Source organism: Talpa occidentalis, unplaced genomic scaffold, assembly GCF_014898055.3.
Source record: "Talpa occidentalis isolate TD23 unplaced genomic scaffold, MPIMG_talOcc4v2.1 talOcc4.2, whole genome shotgun sequence".
Lineage (NCBI taxonomy): Eukaryota > Metazoa > Chordata > Mammalia > Eulipotyphla > Talpidae > Talpa > Talpa occidentalis.
The window spans coordinates 138,864,384-138,891,112 of NW_023602073.1; the positions used below are offsets into that span (position 1 = coordinate 138,864,384).

The 26,729-nt window shown below is 41.4% G+C and overlaps 1 protein-coding gene and 1 non-coding gene across 2 annotated transcripts; one reads left to right on the plus strand and one right to left on the minus strand.

The window, feature by feature from the left end:
* Positions 1-4,769: 4,769 nt before the first annotated feature.
* RAB32 (RAB32, member RAS oncogene family) lies at positions 4,770-22,537 on the plus strand. The gene is made up of 3 exons (XM_037520536.2): positions 4,770-5,031; positions 17,782-18,059; positions 22,038-22,537. The coding sequence occupies exons 1-3, from the start codon at positions 4,779-4,781 to the stop codon at positions 22,185-22,187; spliced, it is 681 nt and encodes a 226-aa protein (XP_037376433.1). The 5' UTR covers positions 4,770-4,778; the 3' UTR covers positions 22,188-22,537.
* Positions 22,538-25,569: 3,032 nt separating this feature from the next.
* Positions 25,570-25,631, minus strand: LOC119253616 (U7 small nuclear RNA). The gene has a single exon (XR_005127147.1). It is a non-coding gene; the product is annotated as a U7 small nuclear RNA (small nuclear RNA).
* Between the last annotated feature and the right edge of the window lie 1,098 nt (positions 25,632-26,729).

A 26,729-nucleotide genomic window follows, 5' to 3' on the forward strand; every position in this document is an offset into this window, starting at 1 on the left:
AATATGTAAACAACCTAAGTGCTTATCAATAAATGAATGGACTAAATATGTGATGTATATATTCAGTCATGAGAGGGAAATCCTGCTGTTTGCAAAAACGTAAAGGTATCTCATGGGCATCATGCTAAGTGAACTAAGAGACAAAGAAAGAAAAATATTGTATGACATCACTTATGTGAAAGAGTAGTCATTACAACAGAGTTCATGAAAAAGATAATAAAGGAATACTAAGAACAACTCTATGTCCACACATTTGATACCATTGATGGAATAGGCCAGTTTCTTAAAAGACACAAACTACCAAAATTCGCACAAAGATAGATAACCCACAAATCTACTAAAGAAGTGGAATAATGATGGCCACCCAAGTGTATATATACATTTGTCAAGATTTGTTAAACTATAGACTTAAAAATGAATGCATTTTAATTTTTGTAAATTATACCTCAATAAATTGATAGGTTAAAAAAGAAAAAAAGTTGTCTACATTTAAAAAAAAAAAAAACCCTTCCAAAAAACAAAGGCCCAAACTCATGTACTTTTACTGATAAATTATACAAAATGTTTAGGAAGAAATAATAATAAGATCCATCATCTCTTACAGCAAATTTCAGAAGTAGAGGGGATACTTCCTACCTTATTCTCTAAGTCCAGAATTACCCTAATATCAATTCCAAATAAACTGATACAAATAATGATTGAATAGATAAATAAATAAGAGAGACTAGACAAATCTACCATACAGAAGAGTTTCCAATAACCCACATAGTGTCTTCTTCCCTCAAGGTGGCATACAGCTCCCCACTCAGTAAGTGTTGGCTGTTCACAGTGACTTCATCTCAGAGAGAACAATATGGGATTCACTGGATGGGGGTTAACGAGTAACCAAGTAACCAGCAGTGGAGAAATCTGACCAAACATTACTTTGGTCAGCTGATCAAGATTAACATCAACACAGCTGAGTGAGGTTGACAGGACATAGGCTGATGTGATTTTGAGAGTGCCAGTTGACCTCTGTGGTCTTCCTCCCCAAACCCTACAACTCTAATTTAATCATCAGATGCCCAGCAGACAATCACAAGTGAGGGGCATTCTACAAAGGAGCCAGCCACCAATCCTCAAACTGGGTAAAGTCATAAGAAACACAGGAAGACAGAGAAACTGTCACAGCTGAATGGGGCTTAAAGAACATGTGCCCTAAATGTAATTATTCTAGACAGGATCCCAGAGCAGGAAAAGGATTCAAGGTCAAATAAGGACATCTGAATGGACTTTAGTTATTGCCTCCATCTTGGTTGGTTCATAGTGACAAATGTACCATACTAACTGAAGATATTAGCAAGGGAAACTTGGTATGGGGTACACAGGGACTCCTGAACTTTTTTTCAAACTCCTAGAAATCTAACACTTCTTTTGTTGGTAAGTATAATATTAATGCTAAAGTGAAAACTTCATTAAAATAAATTAATGGGGAGGGCCTCCCTGGTGCCTAGGGGTTAAATCTCAGCGCTACCACTGGTACAGCCTGAGCTCGATCGCTGGCCAGGGAGCTAACCCACATGGTGCAGGAGACCTCTCTTGTCTCGCCCACTGCTCTTCTTGAGCAGTGTATTTCAGTCGATCTGCCTGTTCTGCTCCCCACTCTGTCTCTGGTGAATCTTCTCACACCTCTGGCCCCACCCCAGTTCTTCTACACAAATACAAATACAATTTAAAATAAAATTAAAGGAGATATGTTGAAAATGACTCTCAAAAATTGGGCTCCAATAAGTGGCTTAATCAACAAACACTTAAGTTCTCCATTTCTGGGTCTAAGAATTCCAAGCTCAAAGCACAGACAGATTTGGTGTCTGGTCGGGCCCACTTCCTGCCCCATGGGTGTGTGTCTTCTTGCTGTGTCCTCACGCAGAGGGCATGGTGCTCTCTAAAGTCTCCTATAAGGGCACTAAGCCCATTCTCCAGAGTGCCACTCTCACCAAATCAGCTCTGGAGGGCCCACCTGTCAAGGCAGGACTGGACATAGGGCAGGTTTTCTAAGCTCCAGCATACTGGGTAAAGGAGGAGTCAGAGTCCTCAGTGGCTTTTTGCAGGTCTTTACTGGGATTTACCCAGTACACAGCTGTCAGGGGCGCTGGGGGACTGAGAGGCTGGCAGGCCTCCCAGCCCCAGCAGATTTTCACTCTGGGCTCTCCGGCTTTCTCTCGGCTTCTGCTGCTCTTGGCTTCTCTTTCAGCTTCTTTCTCTGCTTCTTCTGGCATCCCTGTGACGCCGCCCTTAAAAGCCCAGTCTTAGCCCAGGTGAATCCCATCTACCTATGCCCACACCCTACTCCAGGTGTCCGCCATCAGGCATGCATTCAGGACAAGGATCCATCATCTATCCTGATGGCGGGAGGGCAGAAAAGCCTGACATTTTTCCCCTTACCCTACACCACCTCCTAATACCCTAGAGTAGGGGGTGGTGAGACTTCAACCTATGACTTCTGAAAGACATATTCAGACCATCACACGAGGCAAGTCAGGGATGTGGAAACTACTGAATTCTAATCTGAAACCTCGGTAACCCAAGTGTGCCACCCCATTCACCTCACCTGGGGAATTATTTGAAATTCTTATTCTCGGTCCCCATTTGAGATATATCTGAGCAGATCTTTTACAAGATCTTAGATCATTCAAATGAACTTTTAAGTTTGAGAAGCAAGCACTGATTCAAACCACTGAGCGCCTCAACCTGCAGCATCAGCATTACCTGGGAACTTGATCAAAGGCAAATTATCTGGCTCCATTCCAGATCTTCTGAATCAGAATCCCCAACCTTGGGGGCGGGCCCAGTAATCTCCTTTAGCCAACCCATAATCTTAAATTGGAGAATCATTGGCCCCAGGTTCTTATCCTGTCTTTCTCTGTGAACATCTCCTTTTGAATAAAAAAATTGCTATAATTTATTTATCCCAAGCAGTAAAATCTTTCTTTTTTAAACTTTTATTTACATATTTTATACATCGATGTTCGTTTTTATACAATATCCTATTCCCCTCTAGGGTGTTGTCCCCATAAAATTACCACCACCAGGACACCTGTGAACTTGTGCTTGTCCCTCAATTTTAAATCACTTAGCACATATGATATTTAGCGCCATCCTTCTACTTCTAATGTTACTGAAGCAGGGGGTGGGTGAAGAAGACACTGATCAAAACAAGGGCACAACAAGGGCATAGCTGCACCTATGGCAAGAACTGGAGAATTTCCTTGTAGGGTAAGGTAAAAGAATTAGGCTTTTCTGCCCTCCCGCCATTAGGACAGATGAGGGAACCCTGTGGTCCTGAATGCATGCCTGATGGCGGGCACCTGGAGTGGGTACACCTGGGCTGAGAGACTGAGTTTTTAAGGGCGGCGTCACAGGGACACCAGCAGAGGTCAAGAACAAACGGAAGCCGAGGGAAGAAGAGAAGCAGAGAGAACCCCAGAGAGAGCCCAGATAGAGTGAGGATTTTGCCTGCCATATGCCTGGTAATCTAAATAAAAGCCTGCAAAAGCCACTGAGGACTCTGACTCCTCCTTCACCCTGTCTGCTGGATCAGAAAACCTGCACCGTACCCATCTTGCTCCTACATTCGTTTTTTGTTTTTTGCCCAATCTGGAGACCCAGTATAAAGATTCTCTAGTTGGATGAGCACAAAAGTCATATGCTGATTGGCCATAAAGTGTCTTTAGAGACTAATCCACTGTTCTTCAAAAGCTACTCCAGTAAAAGTGTTACTCCCACATTGACTTCTACATTTTAAAACACCGCCACCTCTGAAAAACGTTTTTTTTTTAAATAATTTTATTTTTATATTCCCCATACAATTGCAGCCCCCCCCCATTCTGACCCCAATCCCTCCCCTTATTTACTTATGCATACAAGAACTGGGGTAAAGGCCAGAAATGTGGGGGGGGGTGAGAGAGAGCGAGAGAGAGCGAGGGAGAGAGAGAGAGAGAGAGAGAGAGAGAGAGAGAGAGAGAGAGAGAGAGAGAAGATTCACCAGAGACCAGAGACAGAGCGGGGAGCAGAACAGGCAGACTGATGAAACACACTGCTGAGGGGAGCAGCGGGCGAGACAGGAGAGGTCTGCTGCGCCATGTGGGTAGCTCCCTGCCTGGCTGGGGATGGAACTCGTGCTGCTGAGGCTGCGGCTAGCTTCACAGTGCGGTGCTCAACCCCTTGCGCCACAAGGAGCTTTCCTTGATGACCGTCAGAGCCAGGCCAGCAGGGTGGGCGGGGGCCTGAGCCTCCTCAAGGAGCAGGAGAGGACGCGGCTCCGGGGGAGTTTCACCCGCTCCCAAGCGGAGGACACGCCGCCCGCCCCGCCACCCCCTTCCGCGGCGGGCGCCTGAGGGGGGCGGCCCAGGGGACCGAGGGGGCACTGGGGCCGTGGCGCCCGTCGGGGCAGAGCCAGAGACTGGGAGTCCCGTCCGCGCTCAGCCGGGACGCCCAGGGCGCAGCCCGCGCGGGCTCCGGGGCCCTGGGCCGCGAGGGGCCGCCAGGGGGCGCCGGGGCCGCGGGAGCCGCCGGCCTTTCCCCGCCCGGAGCGGGCCGCGGCGCGGGTTCCGGGTCCTGTGACCGTCAGGCGGCGCGGGCGCGCGCGGGGACGTCGGGGCGCGCGCGGGGACGTCGGGGCGCGCGCGGGGACGTCGGGGCGCGCGGGGGACGTCGGGGCGCGCGCGGGGACGTCGAGGCGCGCGCGCCGGAGCGCGGCCGACGGCGCCGGCGGGTAGCAGCGGGGCCGCCGCGCGCTGATGGCGGGCGGGGGAGCGGGGGACCCGGGCCGGGGGGCGGACGCCGCCGCCGCCGCCCCCGAGAGCCGCGAGCACCTCTTCAAGGTGCTGGTCATCGGCGAGCTGGGCGTGGGCAAGACCAGCATCATCAAGCGCTACGTGCACCAGCTCTTCTCCCAGCACTACCGCGCCACCATCGGGGTGGACTTCGCGCTCAAGGTCCTGCACTGGGACCGCCGGACGCTGGTGCGCCTGCAGCTGTGGGACATCGCGGGTGAGCGGCGGGGGGCGCGGGGGGCCTCCGCGGGGGCTTCCCCGCCCTGGGGAGCCGGGCCCACTCGGAACCTCGGGCTCCTGGTCCCTTGGCCTGTCCTCGGCCCGAGTCGCCGGCCTGGGCAGGCTTGGGGGAGACCGAGGCCCTGGGGAGACGCCCGGGGGCGCCACCTCGTCAGAACTGAGGAACTTCAGGCGGGACGCGAGCGAGAAACGCGTCCAAAAATCACCCCGGGGATGCCTCTGCGACTCCGGGGGAGCGCGCTGGTTTCTGAGGGATGGAAAGGAGGCGCTCTGGCGCCTCGGGTGCCAAGTGCGAAGGCCTGGAGGACTTTTCCAGAAGTTTTAGCTGAGTGTTGATGAGCGGGTGACCCACGGGAGGGCCAGGGGGAGGGGGCGCCCCGCCGCCGCTGCTCAGCTTTAACATCTCAGGGATGAGGACTGAAGCTCAGCGCCGTGGGGTGACTCACCCCGAGTTACTCTCCTAGTTAGTGGCTCAGCCTAGGCTAGAAACCACTAGAAACCGCTAGAAACCACTCTTCCTGCAGATTGCTTTTTAGCACCCACTACTTTGGGGTGAATCTCTGTTCTTCCAGCACCTTGTACATCGCCAGAGCAGGTCGCCCGGGTGAAGATTGGGGAGAGTTTCTCTCTTAAACTCCTTGATCCCTCCCCATGTAAACACCTAATCCTACACTTGCATCTACACCCCACGCCCCAAATGTATTGTTTCCCTGGGATTTTTTTTTTTTTTTTTTTTTTTTTTGGTCATTCTGGAGCATAATATCCCTCTTTCAGGGAATCCCTCTTCTCCTTGCTCTAATTTATAGGGACTCGAACACTGGTTGCTGTGGTAGCCAGGGGAGGGCTGCAGATGCCTTATGAGGCAAAGATGGTGACTGGAAAGTTGAAATATGAAGTGGTACTAAAAGTTACCCTGCTTGGTTATGTTGGTGTCAGAAAGTCCTCTGCAGTGGAGCATTTGATTAGGCACGTGGTCAGGGCTGGAGAGACCATCCTTCATCCGACAGAAGCATGGGCTAGAGCCTGTGGGGGGGAATGGCCCACCACCATCCTGGCAGCAGAGTGTGCAGCGGGTGGGGCTGGGTAGACACAGGCCAGTCTGCTAGGCAATTCTCTTTTCAGTAACAGCTTATTACATGTGAGAAAGTGCTGAAGAATTATAACCTCTGTACTCATTTATTTAAGACTTCTGTACCTTAGATTGAGAAAGGATTTGCTCATGTTCTTCCTTCAGAAAATGGGTAGGGTAATCAGCCTTGGGCTCAGCTTTTTATTTCTTCAGGTTATAGAATACCAAAAGTTCGTTTGAAAAGTTATCTTTTGAAGTCAGAGGCTTCTTTCAAAACTTCCTGCTGTTTCACACAGCACTTAAGAACAGCAGTATTGCCTCCTGACAAGCCATGGATTCTAAAGGTTGCCTTAACATGTGATGGTCATTCCCCAGGAACCTGAAATGCAGCTGTGGATTTCCAGGACAAGATGATTTTATAAACCCTTAGATGATTTTATAAAGATGATTTTATAAAACCTAAGAGGTTTCTCAACTTTGCCTCCATGTACAATAATGTGGTATCTAGGGATTAAGTTCTGAGTGGGTCCCACTGCCCATAGGTCAATGAGTAAGTTTAATTAGATTTTTCTGATACAGCTGTGTTTTTGAGTTTCAAGGGAAAACACTTGTATTTGCACACCCAAAAGCATGGGTGAGAGTTGTCCTGGGTATAATCTTTTCCACTTCTTGAACAGATCTGTGCAGCCAGGAAGAGACATGTTGGCTTTTTAGCAGGCTCCAGTGTGCCGAGGTGCCTTTTGGGCACTTTTCTCTAAATTCCAAGCTTGGGTGTTGCCAAGCAGGAAAACAGAACTTTAAGATCTCCTAAAGAAATTCCTGGAGATTACATACCATTCAGCACATGCACACCAGCAGTGAACAAGGTTAGAGGTAATCTTATGCGGTAATTGGAAATTATTAGGCTAAAATTAAAGTTTTAGGAGATGGCATCCTAATGTATAAGGAAGTTGAGACAGAAAAAGAACTTTAGTTTTAATTTAAGGCTTAGGGATGTACATCATTAACTGTGGTTAGTTTGAATATTTGAGCTACTAGTGAATCCTACTGCATACCATTTGAATTAAGTAATGATGTAATGAAGGCAAATCGAAAGCTCCACCGCAAAAAATTCCCCCATGACTAAACATATTTACCTTACATAGTAACAAAGTAAAATGGTATTTAATTTGTAAAGGTTAGAAATATTCCTTGATGGTAAAACAGTAGGTCGAGCTGGCCACTTGATATAGGACTAACTTAAGGTGTGGTGATCGTTTTTGTTGTTGCTGCTTTGGGGATTGGAAAGTTATAAAATTGCCTCCAGTCTCTATTTGAAAACTGGCCTGTGTGACAGGCAAGAATTTTCCAATTTTTTTTTTCTGTATAGTCAAACAGTTTAGCTAAACTTAAAATTTAAATTAAGAACCATGTGACTCTTCCTTATAGGCCTTGCAATCCCTTCTTACTGCATGAAATGAATGTAGGTTGAAGATGCAGATACAGTTAGGTACAATTGCTGCCTCTTAATTCAAGCCTGCTCTCAGACTGCTGCTCAAAACATAACTGAAATACACTAAAATATGGAAGTCTTTAAGATTCAAAGAGAATTTGATAAATGCATAGTAAATTAAGGTGAAGCAAAAGAGTTACAGTTACAGTTACAACATCCTTATAGTTGATGTTGTGTTTGGCTTACAGATTATTATAAGCTTTTTAGCAATTATAGAATTTTCCCAAGAAGTTGATGGCTACTTTAGGCTACGTATTAAAAAGAAAAAAGTGTGTCCACTTAGATCTAATGTAACTTAGTCTCATGTATTCATGGAAATGATTTGCTTTTATAGGGAAGTCAAAATTTTACCTCAGTCTTCTTAAGAGGTTTTAGCTGGTTCTAAGAATTAAATGATTGTAAGACAAATTAACAGGAGGGCCTCCCTGGTGGCACAGCAGGTTTAGCGCTACGCTGTGAAGCTGTTCGCAGCCTCTGTGGCGCTGGTTCGATTTCCAGCTGACCAGGGAGATTCCCCCCTGGCGAAACAGACCCCTTCTGTCTCACCTGCTACTCCCCTCTCTCACCCATCTGTGCCTCTGGCCTGTACCCCAGTGCTTGTATAAATATATCTTAAAAAAAAAAAAAGACATTAACAGGAGCAAAGCTTACAAATATATGAAAGGATTAGGTGACACAGGAGCCCTCATAAGGAACAAAGACCCCAAAAAGTGGCAAAAACTAAATGCTTTTAAAAAAGGTTGGATGGGGCCTCCCTGGTGGCACAGGGGTTAAGACGCAACCTATAAAGCTATCCACAGCCACTACAGCACGAGTTCGATCCCTGGCCAGGGAGCTACCCACATGGTGTAGCAGACCTCTCCTAACTCGCCCGCTACTCCCCTCAGCAGTGTATTTCAGTCAATCAGCCTGTTCTGTTCCCCACTCTGTCTCTGGTGAATCCTCTCACCCCGCCCCCACACACATACACCTCTAGCCTGTACCCCAGTTCTTGTATGCATAAATAAATCTTAAAAAAAAAAAGGTTGGATGAAGAGGGGCAATTATGGAATAGTAACTGAAAAATATGGGGAAGTCAAGGTAAGGGAAGAGTTATTTTCACAAGGTTCCTTTGTATAGAATTTTCTCAACATGAGCTCTTCATCCTGCATGGTCAGAATGCTGGTACTGGGAGGGCAACTTTCACATGGGAAAGTTTTCTTCCCCTGGTTTGGGGAAGAAAAGGGGGGACCAGAGCACCTTTCTTGCTTCTGCTGTTTTCCCAGTGCCTTTGATTCAAATTAGTCCTTATGCCATAGTGGCATTTGGGGGGGGTAGCATACTTTGCCACCCTTCACTTTTTAGTATCCAATTTTTGTTATAAAAATCTGGATGAGTGACACCCTGTTGGCCCAAAGAGCCAAATCAGAACAATCTTCCTTGAAGTTCATATAAATATTATTTATCTAAGCATAAAATACATTTCGGGAGACATTAAAAATTCTGCAAACTATATGTAGATTCACTTTCTGTTTCATTGAGTGCCATCCTACATTAGAATGCTGATGCCGATTTCCTTGCTGCATCTAACACATTGCCTATTTCCATACCTGTTCTCTTCTTGTCTTCTGTCATCACTCTCCTAAAAATCCTCATGAGCAAAAATCTGGAATATAACCCTTGACCAAGGTATCTGTCAGTCATAGATTAATAATATTCAAGTTACCTCTTAATATGAAGAAGCAGTACTTTGAGGAATTATTCTGGGGAGTTATTTGTAGTCTGTTTTATTTTTTTAGAAGATTTATTTATTTATGCATACAAGAGCTGGGGTGTAGGCCAGAGGTGTGGGAGGGTGAGAGGATTCACCAGAAGAGTAGGGAACAGAACAGGAGGATTGACTGAAATACACTGCTGAGGGGAGCAGCGGGCGAGACAGGAGAGGTCTGCTGTGCCCTATTGGTTAGCTTCCTGGCCAGGGATCGAATTCCTGGGGAGTGGTTGCCGATAGCTTCACAGTGCTGAGACTTAATCCCTTGTACCATCAGGGAGGTCCTATAATCTCTGTTTTAAGCACTGAATACTGTAATAACTTTCCTAGCACTTATTGGTAGCCTTGTTTAATAACTCATTAAAAGAATTTTTGAAATCTTTACTACCTGAGTTGTGTACATTTTCACTATACTTAGTCTTATTCTAGCTCAGTTGTGCTGAGTTACAAGCAAAACCCACTCTTCTACTTTACATCTTTAAATCTTTCTTAGCTAGTGCATCCTAGACATTTTGGGTGTTCCAGTCTGGCCTGTGTATTCGAAATGGCCCGGATAGGATGACCAGCAAAAATAGCATGATTGTGTACTGTGCGTGGGAACTCCCCTGACAATGATATGTTCCTTCTTTCCTTTTTGGATTCACCATTCTTAGTTGCCTCACTTCTCCCACATCAGCTGAAAGATGCTTAGGTTGGAGGTGAACACTTTGGAGGGCTGGTAGGAAATATTGTTACTAAAACTCGACTTTGTTCCTACCAGCTGCCTAATCATGCTACTATTTGAAAGGAAGTTCAGGCTTTCAGAGATCCCACAGTCTAAGTGTAAATTGCTCTAGTATCTACTCCAAGAAACCACAGATAAACAATACACTGTATATGCAGTGTCCTGATGCTGAGATATGAAAAACAGTAAGCTTTGGATAGAATAGCAGATTTTTGGTTTACTTGTTTCAAAACAATTACATAACTTGATGAAATTTTCAAAAGTGTTGCTCATGGCTGTTTTAAAGCATATGACTCTTATTTTATACCCACTGTAATAATTACCTTCTATATCCTCAATCCATAATTTCCAGTTATATTTTAATTATGAAGCACAGCGTTTTTACCATAGATACTTTTTGATGAGCTTCATCCTGTTTTGGTACATTTTGAAAGAATATTCAAACTGGACTTTCCTGATGATAATAAAGCTCTTTGATTAGTATTTAGTTGTAGAACACACCTTGGGGAAGAACAGTAATCAATATAGATGTTTACCTGGTCTGCTCTGTGATATTGCTGATTAACCTGTAAGTCATACATTATGCCAGAGATTCACTGTTATTATCAGATACCTTTTAGGACAAAGTGTACCCTTTCCTGTATATGTCATCTTGACCTTATAATTTCCTTAGGCTTTTGAGATGGAAATTTCAGTGATTTTTTATTCTCTCTTAAAATGTACTGAGGATACTGCTTTTACTCAGGTATGATGAAGCCAATTTATTAGGAGATGGTTGCCATTGAAAATATAGTTTGTAATTCACTGTTCCCAGGAGGAGGGAGCATGCCACACCATGTAGGCCCACCTGGGAAACTCAGGAGGGGGAGGGCAGAGGGAGGGAAGGGAAAGCATCTGCCTTTAGTTGGGGGTTTGCAGGAAGAAACAGGTAAGGCAGGATGGGCATGCCCAGCAAGCTAGGATTGGACACTGAAAGATTGTGGTGGACTCTGACCTGTAGAGCTGGTTCTTTGCTGCCCAGGGGGTGATTTAGGTCAGGAGAATAGTGTCCTGGACTGCAGGACCCTGATAAACAGAGGCAGGTAGAGGATGTGGACTCAAGATGCAGAGGTTTGTGCTTGAGAGACCTGCCATCAGCAAGTTGTTTCTATCTCTAGGAGCTGCTAACCCTGGTTGGGGCAGTCCTCCTGGTTCAACGCCTTATAACATATAGAAAATAAAGAGCATGGTTAATAGATTTTCCTGGGCACTTACTAAAATAGATTAAGAGATGAGAAAATATATTCTTCTTAAGAAGAAAATTTGAAGGCCTTAGATTTATAACCCAGGAATAGCATATCCTTAAAATAGTGAGGATTTCACACTTAATCAACACCTAAGGAGAGAGAGTGGGCTTTGTTGACAAGTTTTAATTGTACTATCGTTGTAGAGGTATCTCTAGGATGATGACAAAAGTGCATACATAGAAACGTGCAGAGATATATATGCATATGTAGCAGACGTAAATGTGTGACGGTTGGGTTAAGAGCTCAAGAAAAACGGTGCTTTAGAATTCTCCTCAGTTACATTTTCAACAGAATTTGTTGCACTTTTTACAATCAAGGGACCTAAGAACATGCAATTCCCTCTCCCTCTTCTTTTGAGAAAGAACCACACGCAAAAATAAACGAGTATCAGGGGTTTTAGTTTAATAATCTGCTAGTTTCTCTGATGGATGACCATCCATACCCTACTTTCCCATGCTTTTCATTCCTATCCACATATTTTCTGACATGCACTTTCTGACATGATTTTTGATTGCCTCTTGAAATGAAGCTAAATGGGAAATTCAGAACTCTTATTTTGAGTAGACATACCACCTCCTAGTATATAATCACGCAGAGGGATACTGGAGTAGGCATCTAGCAATCCTCCATACTTACCAAGTCAGAATTCCTAGAGGTAGGACCTGAAAAATTTTAATTTATCAAGCACGATGGGTGATTTGATTTATGCTGGCGTTGAGAAGTGTTGTCCTGTGATTTCTTTTTTTAAGATTTATTCACACAAGAACTAGGGTACAGGCCAGAGGCGCGGGAGGGTAAGAGTATTCACCAGAGACAGAATGGGGAGCAAAACAGGCATATGACTGAAAACATTGCTTAGGGGAGCAGCGGGCGAGACAGGAGAGGTCTGCTGCACCTGTCCTGTCATTTTCTTTGCTGCACCCTTCCAGCAGACCCATCCTCTCCAATTCTCCACCAGTGGGACAAATCTGCTGCCCATAATCCCTCACACTTACCTTCTAAGACTTCAGTTCCTGGGGCCTCCCCGGTGGCGCAGCGGTTGAGCGCTGGGTTGTGAAGCTGCCCGCAGCCTCTGCAGCGCCAGTTCGATCCCCGGCTGCCGGGCGAGGGTCCCACATGGCGCGCAGACCTCTCCTGCCGCCCGCTGCTCCCCTCAGCAGTGTACTTTGGTCCTTCTACCTGCTCCCATGCTTCTGACTGTACCCAGTGCTTGTATAAATAAAATAAAATAAATCTTAAAAAAAAATATTCAGTTCCTTTCACTGTTTCACATCACCTCCATATATATATATATATGTGGCTATCTCGGGGACCACATTGAGGGTGGTTTATGGTGGCAAGAGCATTTATAGAACAAAAACAATATCTTCCTTGCCCTTGTTGAATAAATTGTTTAAGAAAGGAAAAACCAGTACCTTTGACTTCTAAATCTTCCCTGACTTTGGCCACAAATCAAGAAGTTATCTTTATTTCATTCTTCATTTTAAATTGATTAAAGGCAGCTATTGTTTTTTAATTGATTAAAGTCACAGAGGGTATAAACCATTGAATAAAGCAGGGTTAGGCCTATGTACCACAGGTTAGTGACCTAAATACCACAAAAAACCTGCTGTTGTCTCAAGCTGGCAAAAATGAAAAATCCAGAGTCTGAATGGTATGTGTCTGGAATGGCCCTGCCTCTGACACCACCTGCAAGGATCACTGTTGGCCTCGGGCTATTGGCTATTGGCTCAGACCAGTAGCTCACAAAGAGCTGTTAACAGTGGTGTGTCTGATGCTGTCTCCACTTCCTGGTGGTTACTGACCAGTGCTGTCCAACACTGGTGACTCACACTCTGTGTTGGTCACCTTTGAGAGTTGTTCACTGCTTCTGATCATCCACATCATCTCCTGGTGCTGTTGCCTCCACTGCTGTCCAGTCCAGTGTTCATTGCTGTCCAGCCTTAGGACCATTGCTGTTGGCTGCTGTGATGTCCTCTCAGCCATCCCACCTATAAGCACCTCCAGCTGCCACCATTAGTTGAATCCTATCCCACTGCTTGCTGGTGTGCCACCAGTTCTAGGTTCTTGATGGGATGGTGCCATCTTGCATGAGCTTCCTTTGTTTGGGATTACCGAACCCTGTAGACACTATCTGGGTTGAGACAGTCCACCACTTGTGATACTAGAAATGCTTTTCTTTTTCCTAATCTCCTGTTTGCTAAATAAACCTAATTTTTGTTGCACCCTGAACCTGGGTGGTCTTGTAATTGAGTGCATGGGTGAGAGCCCATAGACAGTGGCCTCTCCTCCACCTTGGAATTGTCCTTTCACTGTTTTAAAGTTTATTTTTCTCTGAAACTGTTTTCAGCACTACAAAGTAAAGTTCTTAACTAGCTAATAATTTAAGGTTTTACCATGGTTAATTGGCACCATTTAAAAAAAGGTCATTTAGGCTTTCACCTTGCAGTGTGTTTATAGAGTACTTAATACTTTCTAGCATTTATGCGGTGCTTACTATGTAGGACCTGGCATTTTGCACTTAGAGTGACTGTAGTTCCTTAGAACTTTATTTAGGTGGATTTGGCCATGAGCTTTGGTTTGCTGAACCCTTATAACTCTGCCTTCCATTCAGGCATTTTACATTTAACCTTCCCAGAGGCCCTTTGAGGTCAGTATTTTTATAATATATATATATATTTTTTTGTGGGACCCTCGCCAGTGGCTGGGGAAAGAACCGGCACTGCAGAGGCTGTGGGCAGCCCCACAGCCCAGCGCTCAACCACTGCACCACCAGGGGAGACCCAGTATTATATTTTTTAATGAATTTACTATATTTGTATATTAAAGTATAATTGATATACAATAAACTGTACATAATAACAACTTGGTAAGTTTTGACATGTGTATAGTCATGAAACATTATTATAATGGAAATTATAAATGTGTCCATCACCTCATCTTCCTTTGTAATCCATCTCCCTGCCTTGCCCAAGGCAATCAGATTTACCTTCTCTTACTATACCATTATGGTTTCCATTTTTTTACTTTTATGTTAAGTGGACTCATACGTAGTATTACCTATTCCATTTCTCGTCTGTTAAATAGAAATTTTTGCCGGTAAAATTACTCAGCATGCTTATTTTGGGATTCTCCATATTGTTATCCATATATGTATCCATAACTTTGTCATTCCTTTCTAATTTGGAGTTGTATTTCATTGTCTGAACATACTATAATTTATTCATTACTGTGTAGGTAGATATTTGGGTTACATCCAATTTTAGGCCATTAAAACTAAAGCAACCATGGGCATCCATAATATTACTTTATGTAGACATGTGCCTATTTGAATAAATACCTACAAGTGGAATATGTTGATTGTATGACAGGAAAATGTTTAAATTGTTAAGGAACTACCAAATTGTTGGCCAAAGTTGTTGTACTAATTTAAATTCTTACTCCCCCTAGCAATGTATAAGAGTTCTGGTTGCTCCACATCCTCGCCAACACTTGAGATAGTTATACTTCTTAATTTTAGTCATTCTTGTGGCTGTAAAGCAACAACTTGGCATGGTTTAAATTTGCATTTCCCTAATGATTAATGACTGAGTATATTTCTGCTTATTTGCTTTTTTTTTTAAAGATTTATTTATGCAGACAAGAACTGAGATACAGACTAGAGGTATGGGGGGCGGGTGAGAGGATTAACCAGAGACAGAATGGGGAACAGAACAGGTGGCTTGACTGAAATATACTGGGAGCAGCAGGTGAGACAGGAGAGGTCTGCTGCACCATGTGGGTAGCTCCCTGGCAGGGGATCAAACTTTTGCTGCAGTGGCTGCAGATAGCTTCATAGTGCTGCATCTTAAACCCTTGCACCACCAAGGAGGCCCCGTCTGCTTATTTATTAAACTGTGCATTCTTTGGCAAATTATCTTGCCCAGTCTTTTGCTTATGGTTTTAATTGGATTTTTTTTATCATCATACTGTGTTTTGAGCTCTCTATATGTTCTGTGTACAAGCGTTTTATCAGTTACAGGCTTTATATATTTTTTTCTCCCTCCCAGTCTGTCTTTTCATTTGCTTGGAAGTATAATTGATGTTATTTTGATTTACTGTATTGCATATAGTGTGTTTGTTAGAAAGCACACTCCAATGTTGATGGTGTCAGGAGTTTTGAATGCTAGCCTTGAAATCTAAGGAACATAATTGGCATTTTAAGCCACAGGGTTCTCCTCAAAATTTCCTTGTCTTATACATTTCTGTTTTTTTATGTTTAGCTGAAAGTTTTTTTTTTTTTAAATATTTATGCATGCAAGAACTGGGGTACAGGCAACAGGTACAGGGGGGTTGAGAGGATTCACCAGAGACAGTGTGGGGAACAGAACAAGCAGATTGACTGAAATACACCGCTGAGTGGAGCAGCGGGTGAGATAGAAGAGGTCTGCTGTGCCATGTGGGTGAGTTCCCGAGTTGGGGATCCAATTCATGCTGCAGTAGCTATGGGTAGCTTCATAGTGCTGAGACTTAACCCCTTGTGCCACCAGGGAGGTCCTAGCTGAAAGTTTTTATGAATACAAATTTGATTATGGTTTACAATAATTGGTAGAAAGAAATATTTTTAGGGATTTACACATGATTCTATAAACAAAACAAAACTCACAAAAACTTAATTGCTTTGTATAACTTCTGGATTTCTATACTTTTGCTAATTTGACACCCTACCTTCTTTTCTAAATTAAAGGAAATATTTTCTTATGTAATTGTCTCATAATTCGGACTATCTTAATGAGGCTAATTTCTCTTGTTACCAATCATTTCACATACAGTAATTAAAATTCATAAAAATGGAAATGACTGGTAGCATGTGCTCTCCACTCCAGTTGGAGAGGAGTCAGACCTACTTTAATGTGCCTACATTGCCTTTTTGCACAGTACTGACATTGAACATGTCTAGGTAACTGTTAAATATTTTTATGAAAAATGGTACAATAGTAAATTTCCATAAATGTCCACATTATTATCAAATAAGTTGTATATGTAGTTGGTTAGCCAGATTTACATTAACAATGAAATATGAACATGTTAGTGGGTTTTACTTTTGATTTTATTATAATACAATTCGGAACATTCCACTCTCAATACAGCCTCAGATAAGCCCCTGTGAGGAGTTGTCACAAAGCAAGTGAACATTAAGTTGATCCACTTAAGCTTGACTCTTGTATTCTTTTTCCACTATTCCATCAAGAAATTGTATGGCAACATAGTCGAATTTGGAAGAGAAAGAGCATAATTGTGGGAGTCACTTTGTGTTGTTACTCTCAATAAAATGTATATAAAGTATGCTTTTCATCATGTGTTTTAAAAGGAAAGTGTCCTGTCACTGTGTTTTATCTTTGGCCAAAGAGTTATAGAGCTTGATTTACTTTGATTGACAGTCATTGTTCTTGGCACTCAAGTCTGTAATTTGACAGACTGAGCATATGGTGATATAAGCATTGGAAGTTAAGGCAACTGCAAGGTAGTTCAGAATGGCTGACGTCATATTTCCCTAGCCACATAGGAGGCAAAATACCTGGATTTCAGTTCTGTCTTAGTGAGAACACCTATAATCCTTGCCAAGCAACTCAGTGATTTTCGTCTGTCAGATGAAGACCAAAGTCCATCCTCCATAGGTCACAGAATAGTATATCAGAGAGGAAGAGAATGTTTTGCAAAGGCCTCTGTGATATGCTAAGCTGCAGGTCATTTTCCCCAAAGTATTTAGCTTGTTAAATGATTTTATGAACTATGAAGAGTTCTGCAATTGAGTCTGTACTTTTAATGCCACCACCAATTGTACTGCCTTTTGTTCTAAAATAGTAGACTTCTTAGAGAAGAATAATCTTGCAGATGGAGTCACGAGTGAGTATAGACTAAAGATAGGGGGAAAGATGAAACACAAGCCCCTTTTTTCTTGTCCAGCCCTAATCCTTTTGACTACATTTTACCCACTAGATTTATCTTCTTCCTGCCAGTTTCCTTTTCTGCTATTCTTGTCCCTTCTGCCTTCTCCCCCCGACTTTCTTTTTTTCCTTTATTATCTCTCATCTCTTTGACCAAGGGGAAAGAGAAGACAGGGGATGATGGGTTCTATAGCTTTAAGTGTGTCATGTTGATGTTTATGGGGAATGTACCACACACACACACACACACACACACACACACACAGAACAGAAACTTAGGTACTCATACCACAAGTTCAACCACTTCTTCTCTGTGGTTTCTGTTTCTGTGTGTTTATCCTTAATTCCACCAGTTTATGTTGCTCCCACATGGGAGATATGTGTTAACTGCATCATTCTTAGGATCAGAAGTGTTATATCTGGATGCATATTCTGTCTGAATTATGAGTTTTTAATTTCTTTATCATATTCCTTTCTAGGGCAGGAACGCTTTGGCAACATGACCCGTGTCTACTATAAAGAAGCTGTTGGTGCTTTCGTTGTCTTTGATATATCAAGAGGTTCCACATTTGAGGCAGTTTTGAAATGGAAAAATGATCTGGATAGTAAAGTCCATCTTCCAAATGGCAACTCTATTCCTGCTGTCCTCTTAGCTAACAAGTGTGACCAGAAGAAGGACAGTGGCCATTCTCCTCCCCAGATGGAACAGTTTTGCAAAGAACATGGCTTCACTGGATGGTTTGAAACCTCTGCAAAGGTGAGATCCACTGTGGGTTTGTGTCTGTTCTGCTGCTGGTAAGTTGCACATGGATCTGAGCTGTAACTATAAAGTAAGTAGATGGATTTTTGCAGTGGTTTTCTGAAGTCTAAAATGGAAACATAGCCTGGGTATGTTATGTTTTTTTCTGTGAGCAGCAGGAATGCTTTCAAAATTGGCTAATGGGGAGGTGAGTAGAAGGGCAGATTTTACATTCAAATTAAAATGGGCTATTATGTAGCGCAAGGAACAAATGACATTTTCTGTGAGCTTGAGTCTTTAAATGAAGTACTTTTCATGCAACTGGAGTTTATGAGCGATGAAGTATATTGTCAAGAACCAGCATTTGTGATTCTTAAAGACAGCTTAACAAAATAGAGAGCAGTTTCCTTGGTGAATCTGAAGGTCACATGTAAGACTACCAAAGGCATAAAAGGTCAGAGAGAAGGGGTTTTCAGAAGATGTTTGAGAAGCTTTAGATGAACTGTGTATGGAAGAATTTGAAGAGGAATGTATCAACCTTTGTGACATGCTTCTTCATAAATAGTAGAGTGATAATTTTTTTCTTTCATGTTTTGGGAAGCTGGACAAAATGTTTTTTGAGGAATAACAAAAACACTGAAGTTATTTTTTGAAAATCTTAATAGTCCAGATGTACAAGAAAACAAAGGTAGAAATCACAAGCATAAAATTTTGGGGTTGGGGGTGGTTTATTTGAATTATAAGAGTCACATTTAGAGGGTCCAATAACAGACTTATGTAAGAATGATAGAATGAGAAATTCTGTAATGGCACACTTTAAACCATAAATTCGGTGTAATCTTAACACAAATATTTGGGGTGTGTGTGATTTACTTCTATACATATTTTATATAATATGTAATTATATGTGTATATTTTTGTAAAAAACGTTGTTCCTCTATATCACCTACTTACTTATTCTCAGGTTACTTTTTTGCTTTACAGAAAACCTTCCCTAAAATTGGAAGATTATTGTTGCTGATCTGAGTAATTAATTAAAGCAAAGCTATGAAAGACTATACAAAAAAAAAAAAAAAAACCTCTGAAATATTGTCTGCTGATGGAGTCATTGGGAAAAAATGGTGTCTACCGCAGGCAGAGTTTACTCCTAAACTAAAGGCTATTTGTTGAAATAAATAGATTCTAGCACCTTTAAAGTTAGTTTCATAACTAAAAAGTAGTGGTGGAAGAAAGATGGTGGCCAAAGGTGTTACGTGAGTACTTAGCCAAAGGAGAAGGGAGAATCGCAGAAGGAAGGCATCATACGGTGGGGCTTGTTCTGTCTGCTCTGTGTGTGTACAGTGATGAGCTTACTTCCTTGGTCTGTTGGAAAAAGATCAGTGGTATGTGTAAATGTGTATTAGAACATCAAATTTCATGGAGATGACTTACAGATGAAATTTCCTCTTTAGGTGATTTGAATTAATCATACTGGTAATAAATCCAAATTTGCACCCAGAATCTAGGTAAGATTTATAATCCATTGTATCACATGGCTGTGGTCGAGACTATTTGTCATGAGCTCCATTACATTTATAGATGATTCTCCTTTAGAAGGGAGTAGGGAGCACTGGCTGAGAGCAATGTTTCAGGCATATTCTGGGCTTTTCCACAAATATTCTAGAAACATCTTTTGCAGAATGGCCTTAATCATAAACCATGATTGTCATTAATAATAAACCAGGAATGTCCTAAGGGACTAGCTATAAATGTAAAATTTAGGTTATGAATTTTACTTGAAACTTAAATCGGTGCTATTTGTGCCAGGAATACCAATGGCAGAAGCTACCTTCAGATCTGATTTTCGCTTGAATTCCAGGAGGAACACAGCCAAAAGATAATTCTGAATTCATGAATTTTGTCTTCTCACTTTTATGGCAAAAAATGGCTTTCTAATAATGGGTGACTCAATGTGGAAATTTCTTTTCCTAGTCAGTTTCTGTTAAATGCAAACTAAAGAATATTTTAATTATGTGCTATAATTGAGATGATGGAAAGGCAATGGCATTCAAACTTCCAGGGATCAGTGAGTAATTAAAATTAATACTTGGGAGTGGAAGTTAAAAAAAGTGTTGACGCTGGAAAAGAAAGGTAATTGAATACATAGCACAGGTTTTGCAGATTTCTCACTCTCTGAGAGAGGTACAGCAAATAAAGGAGAAAGCTGGGATGGACCTTGTGGGTTAGAGTCCTTCCATTGGATTGGCATCACAGAGCTCAGTATGTACTTAATATTTCGTACATATACATACATATTGCTGTGCTTGTGTGTAAGTGTATGTATGAACACATTGCACACTTACTTATGTATATAAACACAGGGATAAACATAGAATAGATATCAATGTGTGTGTCAGATGTTTACATATATTTACTAGGTCTGTCTGCTGGGAGGCCTGGTTGAGAGGCAGTGATACCACAAAACCAATGAGCTTGCGTAACCTCACAGTTGGGTCTTTAAATACCGTTTTTCAACTGAAAGAACCAGACTTCCCAGGAGAAATGACTGACCAGGGCTGTTGGGACAAGGACAGTGAAAATGTCCCTGAACTAGGTGGTAGTACCCACACGGTAATGGAGACGTATGAGAAAGACACAGGACGTCCTAAAAAGAGCTCCGCAAATCTAAGACATGTCCAGCAATAAAGTGAGTAAAGATTGCAGTGGATTTAATGCATAGAATAAAGTAATGATCCAGGACATGAATAAACAGATGAGAGAGAAGAGAAAGGTTTTCTCCACCATCCATTCCAACTGATAATGTAGAAGGATTATGGGAATAGAACGTCACCATTAAACATCGCAGTGATCATTGTTTTAGGAAGAATTCCTTGATGCTGATATTAATGGGAAAAAGTATGGTGAGGACAGAATATCTACATAAGTAGAAAGGGAAAAATAGAAACTTCAGCGAGAAGCAAGTGTGCCCCCTTGTTTGGCTTGTAAGGCAACCACCTATGTCTCCTTCCTGCCAGAACATAGGTGAATTGAATAAGGAAACATCAGGCACACTCAAATGGAGGGATATTCTCTGCCCAGTATTCTCTGTGAAGGTCACAAAAGGTAAGGAGACTGAGTGAATGTTCTAGACACAGGAGGCGTGATGACAAAATACTGCTGGTCAGCTGGGTCAGAAATAGGACATAGAGAAAATTGGTGAAATTTTTATAAGGTTAATAGATTTACATGGACACAACGCTGGCATCTATTTCCCTGATTTTGACAGTTGTTCTCTGTTTATCTAAGATGTTAATGTTTGAGGAAATTGAATAAAGGACCTGTAGGCATTTTTACTGTTCTTGGGATGTTTCTATAAATCTGAAATTATTTACAGATGAAAAGTTAAGTACTTGTTCAAAATCAGCGCAGTTTTTGCCATGTGTTATTTATTGTATCTTCAATGACAGCTCATAAATCAGTCACACAAACGTGATGGATAATGGCTCCTAGGGTGTGTGCAGAAATCACACTTCCCACGCTGCTGCAGGCTCATTTGAAAATGACAACTGCAAGTATGAACCGGAACTAGAGGCAGGAGTGAGCTGATGTCTTTATCATCATTTGTATGGCTTGAGCCCTTCAATATTTTTCTTCACAGTGGATTTTGAATGTTTGAACTAGATGTTCAAAGAATGAATTTGTTTTAGTCTTAGTGCTTCATTTATGTGAGTCACACCTTAAGAAAGTGGGTGAAGATTAATTTTCAGCTATCAGGCTAGCTTACTGGAACTCAGTGGCAACAGCTTCCAACAGGGACATCAGTGAGGGTGATCCTTTGTACAAAGAAGAAGGTTCCCTAACACCTTACTCAGTAGCAATGAACTTAGTGAGCAAACACTACCACTGGAGAAGGCAGCAGGTATATTGAAAATGGCCCCTCTGGTGAATCGTCCAAGAAATGCTTTCTTATTACAATTAATCTTACGATCTGATGCTGTTGCTTCTTCTCTCTTACAGGATAACATAAACATAGATGAAGCAGCCCGGTTCCTCGTGGAGAATATTCTTGACAACCAGCAAAGCTTTCCGAATGAAGAAAACGATGCAGACAAAATTAAACTGGAACAGGAGACCTTGAGAGCAGAGAGCAAATCCCAGTGTTGCTGACATGACTTCGGCTTGACCTGGGCAGAATGCATCCCTCCAGTCCAGAGTGACCCCAGGGAGCAGGTCACAGGCGTGGTTCCTGCCCTGTGACTCCCCCCAGCTGCTGGCACCCTGGGAGCTTGGGACTTTAGGGAGGTCGTCCTGCCAGTGGCCCACCACCTTCACACACGAGCACTTCTGTTCTCGTTGCCACTGTATTCAGGATAATGTTGACATCCTTTTAAATATCTTTTAAAATCCGCTCCTCAGGATTTGGTAAGACACCCAAGTTGTAGCACTTAACATAACCTGGGGTGGTAATAAAAGTTTACCTGAAGTCTTACAGTACCTGGATGAGTTTGTGTTTTCGTCTCCATGGTCCATCCTCACTTTCAAAGGAGGGGCTTTTGACTCTTCGCCACAGAAGTACCTGTCAGCATCATGTTCTTATGGAGCCATGTCTTCCCTCTTCAAAACTCTGGGGATTCATGTCAAATTGTTACCCTTAAAAGTTATAATTTAGCTAGTCCTGGCTAGTGTGGCATGTGGTTATTCCTCCCCGACACAGTAAAACACCCTTCCGTATGACTCCAGAAACTCCCTCACCAGTCTCCTACTCTGGGTTATTGGTGACCAGTAGAAACAATATTGACATATTTTTTCCCTTCTTTCCCCATTCCCTTCTTTCTCCTTTCCTGGTGTTTATGTATAACTGGAGACCTGAGTGATATTAGAGTTGCAGTTTCTGTAACTGGAGCTGGTCTTTTCAACTCTATAATAGAATAGTGCCGTTCAAGAAGAGAATTTATTTATTCTTTGTTGCTAAAGAAACTTAGTCATGTGTGGTTTTAGATCAAGTTTACACATTTAAGATATAGAATACATGAGAAATTCAAGGCAGTCTCATGACATGTATTGCCATTTAACCCTATTCAAGAAAAAAATATTTTGATTGACAGCTTTGAGTTAATGTACTTATAGAAGGTAATGTGGAGGATACTTCTTTGCCTTAAAATACTTTTGCCTTTTCTTTTTAAGGAACATAACTATGTGTGAAAATTCCAATTTATTTCTGTCAAAGGAATCTAATTGGCCTTTGTGACAATCTGATGTTAGTATTAAATGAGGCATTAACCAAATTTTGTCTTATCCATTAAGTATGAACTTGGATGGGAATGATCCATGCATTTATTGAGAGCAGAAAATAAAAAATAGCATAGAATTTCATGTGTTCTAACAGGTGTATTATGGGAAAAAAATACTAGTAGTTATAGTAGTTCCCATAATGGGAAGAGCTTTCTCTTCCCATTAAACCTTTGCCTTATCTAGGAATCACAGATGTGTCTTGTTTGTTTTATACTTAAGAAAATAAACTCTTTGACCACTTTGGACACATATTCTTTCAGATTTTTTGAAGTTAGAATCAGATTTTTTGAAGTTAAGGAATAGAAATAAGACCTTGATTTAAGTAATATTTATTGTATAATTCTTGAAAAAATTGAATTAACCTTGCTTTCTAAGAAACACAGTCAAGATATTTTCTAGTCTAGGTACAAAGCACAGCTTTTAACTTTTTATAATTCCAAAGTTAAACAGTGTGAATAGGATGAAATGTTGGTTCCAAACACCAATGTAAAACTGTAAAGTTTTTTCTGAGTAGTCACTGAAAGAGACTGAAGTATGCTTGAAGTGTCTTTCTCTCTCTCTCTCTCTCTCTCTCTCTCTCTCTCTCTTTCTCTCTCTCTCTCTCTGTGTGTGTGTATGTGTGTGTGTGTACTGCTTTTCTTAGTAACAAGAAATTCTTCACATTTAAATTTTTTTTGGCAATGGTTTCAAAATTAGAAGTATTGCACTTTCCTTGCTCATCTTTACCATTCTTCTTATTTGTTAGTAATTTTGAGACTCGACAAGGCCATGATTGTTTATAAACACTGATTTCTGTGTGTCATTGTGAGGTAGTTTATGCTGTTTATTCCCCACAATTTAGAAGTAAAGCTGAATAACTGTTTTTGCTTTTCTCCAAAATTCTCACAGCAACTCATTTTTGTAATCTGAACATAAAATTTGAATTTAAGATAAACTTAATGGCTAAAGAAAATTTACTTTGGCTGACTTTTTTATTGACCTTATTGCTTAATGAAAATTCCTGAGCCTGCCTTCAGAATTACTGAAAAAAATTAGGGGGAAGGGACTCATAATCTACTTTTAAAAAATATTTGGTGTTCATTTTTAAAGCCTCCCCGGACCATTAACAGTAGTGTTAATTCAGCTTGAAATCTCTATTATGCAAAACATGGACATTCTTAAAATACAGCACTTTAACGTGCATTCCTAAATCAGTGTTGTGAAAAATCTAAACACTTTACACAGTGGATGGCAGTATAAATTCAATTCCACCCACTGACGAAATTTAGATTTACTTTCATCCACAGAGGCTTAAAGGTTCTGTTGGGCTGAAGTAATTGACAAGCAGTGTTGCTAGAATTGGTTGGCCATTTGGTAAACGTAAGTCATAACAGGCTTCCCCAAATGACAGAACCTGAAAATTAATAACTTATATGATCTAAATAAAACCTACAAATTATGGGGAAAAAATGCTGACTCTCACCAATAAGATTCTTTTTGAATTCCCAAATGCTTTAAAACAAAAAGGAAAAAATGGTACATTTGGTTAAAACACTATCTTTTGAAGCAAGATGATATAAGCAAAATTGTAACAACAGACAAAAGGTAATATTTGTAACTTGTGTAATTGGGGAAAGATTATTAAGCAGGATAAATAAAAGACTGTTTAAGGCAATGAGTAGAAATGGGTGAAGAATAATATAAGCCAGACTTTTACAGAAGAGGCCATTCTTGCATCATTCCCTAACTACTAGGAAACAAAAGCGTTATCAGTTTCACAAAATGTATAAATTTGATTAATCCCTAATACAGATGAACAGGAAAAGGTATTCATAATCTGTTGACTAATTTGTTTTGATAGACACCTCCACGTTTCTCTCCTGTTCCGTGTACATGCAAGTCCAAGAAGTGGAACTACTGTTGGGGAAGATATATGCTTAAAACTAATATCTCACTCAGAAAACCTCTACCACAGAGGTAGAAAAGAAAGAAGGTGGTTTTATTACTGAGTGCATGAATCCTGAATGTCCTCAGCACAGGCAATGTGCTGGGGCTTGGGAAGACAGATGCAGGTAGAAGCCATCCAGTGTGTTTTCACCTGGGCACCCACTGTTCACTCCTCAGGTAGGAGGACGCCCTTCATCACACTCTTCCTTCTAAAGGCGTTTCACCATTGTGTGACCATCTGTGTCAGCTAATTGACTTTCTCCAAAGGAAACATATACTTCTCAATCTTTATGGCAGGAAGTCTTTATTTTTTTTTTTACTCTCTCTACATGAGGGTCTTTAGGGGACCATTGGAAAACCTGCCAGACAGATTCTAAAAGAGCTGTAACACTTCTGGCAGGTCTTTTTGCTACTTAGTGTTAGGTCCCACCAAGGTTAGGCTCCTAACTGTTCAAGGGGGACTGGGTGAGGTGCCTGGAACTTCTTTGATATTTACATCTCTAAAAGATGGTGCCCAGATCCTTAAGAATGCTGTTGAGAGGCTTGTTTGGCCTCTAAAAGTTTCACTTACATTTAAAAGAGACAAAGAGTTTATAAGTTTTGAAATGTAAATAGAAAAGAGGAGGAGGAAGCAGTGACTGGAAGTTTCATTTTCTAGGAGAAAATTAAGCCTCTTATTTTTAAGTTTCATTTGCCCTAATCAGCTCTGGATAAACTTCCACTTTTGTGTACAAGAAAGACTGTAGAGAAGGCTGCTTTCTGGAGCAATGCTTGGATATACCTGCAAAAACCCAAACTAGATAGATGACAGATAGATGGTAGATTAGATAGATAGATAGATAGACCAATCGATTGATAGATCGATAGACAGTAATAACGTAAGTGCTCATCTGTAGAGAGAAATAAAATGGGCAATCATGTTCCCATATGAGCTACTGTATAGTCATAGACTTAATATTTATATAAAAATATGTATGAAAAATGTAAAGACAGTGTGAGCCTATGAAGAGCATTTATCTTCAGAAAGAAAAGTACTAAATTTCTGATTTTAACTGCCTCAGGGCTGGGCTGGAAATGAGGATACTGGTTGAGTATAACTTTAGCTTTTTAGGTAATATTGATACATTCATGGCAAAATGCATTTTACACTTTTTAGTATCCTCCCTACACTATCACTGAAATGAAAAGGCACATTCTCATTTGAAACCTGGTACTTAAAAAAAATATAAGAACTGCTTTGAATTTTCTTTACTTCTTACTACCTTTCATAACATCACCTATGAGCTTGCCCTTCTTCAATCTGTATCTAACTGAATTTTACTTGCTAAATCAGTTACCTTTCTTAACATTAATGTCTGGAATGTTTCAGCAGTTAAAAATGCCCATTATACTTGTTAATGGTGAATTTTTGTTATTGTTACTTGCTCTAACCAGCGTGCAAGAATAGACAATATGCAATTTAAAGAACAGGCTTTCTGTGCATGTAAAATA